The sequence below is a fragment of the Brachycentrus maculatus genome, unplaced genomic scaffold, assembly GCF_059751285.1.
Source record: "Brachycentrus maculatus isolate JH-2025_06_01 unplaced genomic scaffold, ASM5975128v1 h1tg000299l, whole genome shotgun sequence".
Lineage (NCBI taxonomy): Eukaryota > Metazoa > Arthropoda > Insecta > Trichoptera > Brachycentridae > Brachycentrus > Brachycentrus maculatus.
Genome location: NW_028281050.1, coordinates 332501 through 335228, shown reverse-complemented (window position 1 = coordinate 335228; position 2728 = coordinate 332501). Strand labels below are relative to the sequence as shown.

The 2728-nt window shown below is 28.0% G+C and overlaps 1 protein-coding gene across 1 annotated transcript in view; it reads left to right on the top strand.

The window, feature by feature from the left end:
• The first annotated feature begins 274 nt into the window (after nucleotides 1-274).
• Nucleotides 275-2728, top strand: part of LOC148304871 (uncharacterized) — a 4367-nt gene continuing 1913 nt past the window's right edge. Inside the window, exons 1-3 of the mRNA XM_088267567.1 lie at nucleotides 275-380; nucleotides 1130-1306; nucleotides 2537-2671. Of these exons, the coding sequence (XP_088123693.1) occupies nucleotides 1210-1306; nucleotides 2537-2671 (232 nt within the window). The 5' untranslated portion in view covers nucleotides 275-380; nucleotides 1130-1209. The remainder of the gene's footprint in view (nucleotides 381-1129; nucleotides 1307-2536; nucleotides 2672-2728) is intronic.

Below are 2728 nucleotides of genomic sequence, written 5' to 3'. Positions count from 1 at the left end.
CGTTCAAGGAGTAGTTTAGAAAATAGAAACATGTCTCTGATCACAAGATTTTTTTTGCTTATTTCTTTGTTTGTGTTTGATTTCAATGGCACATTAGGTAAGCATGAACAGATTTTTATAACTGCGTTATAATTTTATAGCTACAGTCTTTATTAATTAATTATTTATGATTGTTTTTCTAGCTTATTCTTTAAGGAATCCTTTGGTCTACTGAACAAATAAAAGCTTTTTCATTTTCATATTGTAATTTATATTTTCAGGCCTTGGTTTTGAATTTCCTCTCTACGATGCTTCATATTCATTAGAACACACACTTACATATCCAAAAATTAATTTGACAAATGGATACACCAATGAAGTAAGGTTCGAATTAAAAGGATGTAAGGAAACGTGATACTAGCTTATTAAAACTAAAATGTAATATTAAATAAACTCGTAGCTATTTATTTCTTCGTCTTTATACGTTTAACTATAATTAAAAACTTTCTATTATTATTTAATTTAGATGTTGATGCTTTCATACTTTTTTTAAAACAAAAATATTAGTAATATTAGTATATAATCACTAGAATCATAAAAAAGTAAAAATGACCAACCACAAAGTACAATAATTGCTATAAATATTTAAAAAAAAATGAATTGGGATTTATAAAAATTTATTTAAAATCTATTGCTACTCAATTGAATATTTCTTAATTTTTAACCTATTAATGAAATATTTTTATTGTTTTCTTGTATCTTAAAATTAATTAAACGAATTGCATCCAGTTGATATTTATTGTGAATCCATATTTATACTACAAATACAATTTTAAAAATTATATTAGTTATTACATATGCAATTAACATTTCATTTGCTTTATGTGTAATGAAGAAATGGTTAGTAAATATTATTTTTTTAAATGGTAAAATCCACGTAGAAAGGTCTAATGTCAGTTCAACTTTTTTACATAAAAAAAATTACATGTAAATTTTAAAAACATGTTGATTATTTTAATTAATAAAATTTTTGACTTTAAATTATGTTTATGACTGCGGACCTAATTGTCATTTGAAAAGTTTAGATATTTGAACCAAGATTGTCTTGGTTCTTAAAGTCATTATTGTAAAGCAAGAATACCATTTCCAGACGCAGAAGAAAATTTCGTTGTTGGTAATGATGGAAGTATTGTTCTACTGGCGATAAAGACACAACTCACTCAAGAAATAATGTCATCTAATTCACATCTAACTTTCATTTTGGAAGCGTCTTTAAGTGGATCCAATATTGCTAGAGCATTAGTAAGCATGGAGATGCCTAAAATAGGTGAGTAAAATCGTACGAAATAGATTAATATTAAAACGTTAATTTTGTGTGTTTGCCCAATGCATTATCCTATATTAGAACTATCTGGATGATATATTTTTTTGACAAAAAGACAAAATGGCTGTTTAATGGTTCGCTTTTCTAGCATTACATACATGATTTTGTAAAGGCCCAGTATTTATTATGTCGCAACTTAATTTTCTCTAAATCCAGGTAACATTTTACGTACTTGATTTTATTCATAAAACACGGTTTTCGCATTGAAAAAATAAGTTTTTCTTCGAAATAATTATATGGTTTTGAGAAAAAAAGTGTTATTGAAAGGTAAAAAGTTGAATAAAAAGTATTAAAATATTTTTTCTATATATTCTAAAAAACAAAAAATATCCAATATTAATTCTTTAAAAAAATCGGGCGTGAACAGACACGTGATCTCGCTGGTGGTCGCTCGGCGCATGAATTCTGTGTTTGTGAATATACCCTTAATGAACGACTGTGATTTGTTTGATGGGGAAATGCACGACGCTAAAACACCCAAAGATATACAACAATACCTACTCCACAGCTCCTGGAGCAGTTTGGCCCATTGGTTCTTGTGTACCTAATAGTTTCAGGAGACAACGAAGTGAGGTTTACAACAAATTCCTGTAATTAATTGAACAAATTAAGTAATTCGTTTCTCGCTACTGTTACTATTACGAAAGCGAACTAAGCTGTTGAACTTTTTAGAATACATGATTCTGCATTCACTATTTGATATTTTTAAAGAATTGTTGTTTTGATACTTTTCAATTTAGTTCATAATAAGATATCAATATATTCGAGAAGTCCCACATTAGAAGTTGTGGGTGAAGATTTTTCACGTTGATTTTTAGTGTTTTTTAATAGAATTTCTCACTCAATAATTACATAAAATAACAGTTACAATTGAAAGTAGACTGGAAAATTGGAGCCTTAATATGACCATTGACCATTATAAGCAGTGTTGCATGAGCTGTAGTTAGATTACAGAGTCATTAGGACGTTAAGCAATTAAAAAAAACGAAAACTCTAAATAAAATTTTATATTTGGTTTTAAATCAAAAACGACGATTTCATAACAAATTAATTAAATTAATAAATAACTTAAGACTATAAGGCAAAACAAAATTTAAGCGATTAAAAAAAGACAGTAAAGTGTATTAGGGATTGTACTTACTCGTAATATGATACATATTTTCTGTTTTGTAGAATACGAAAAGCTTCGATTCGAATATAATATTTACTATGGGCAGTATGATCATAAAGAGAATTCCCTAACTCTAACTCGTGGTATAGTGCTGGTGGAAGGGTATGGAGACACTACGGAATTTGAGCTGTCAGGAGGTAATATGCCATTTATTTAAGAAACCGTCTGGAAACTGGCTATTAACACGCATCGTT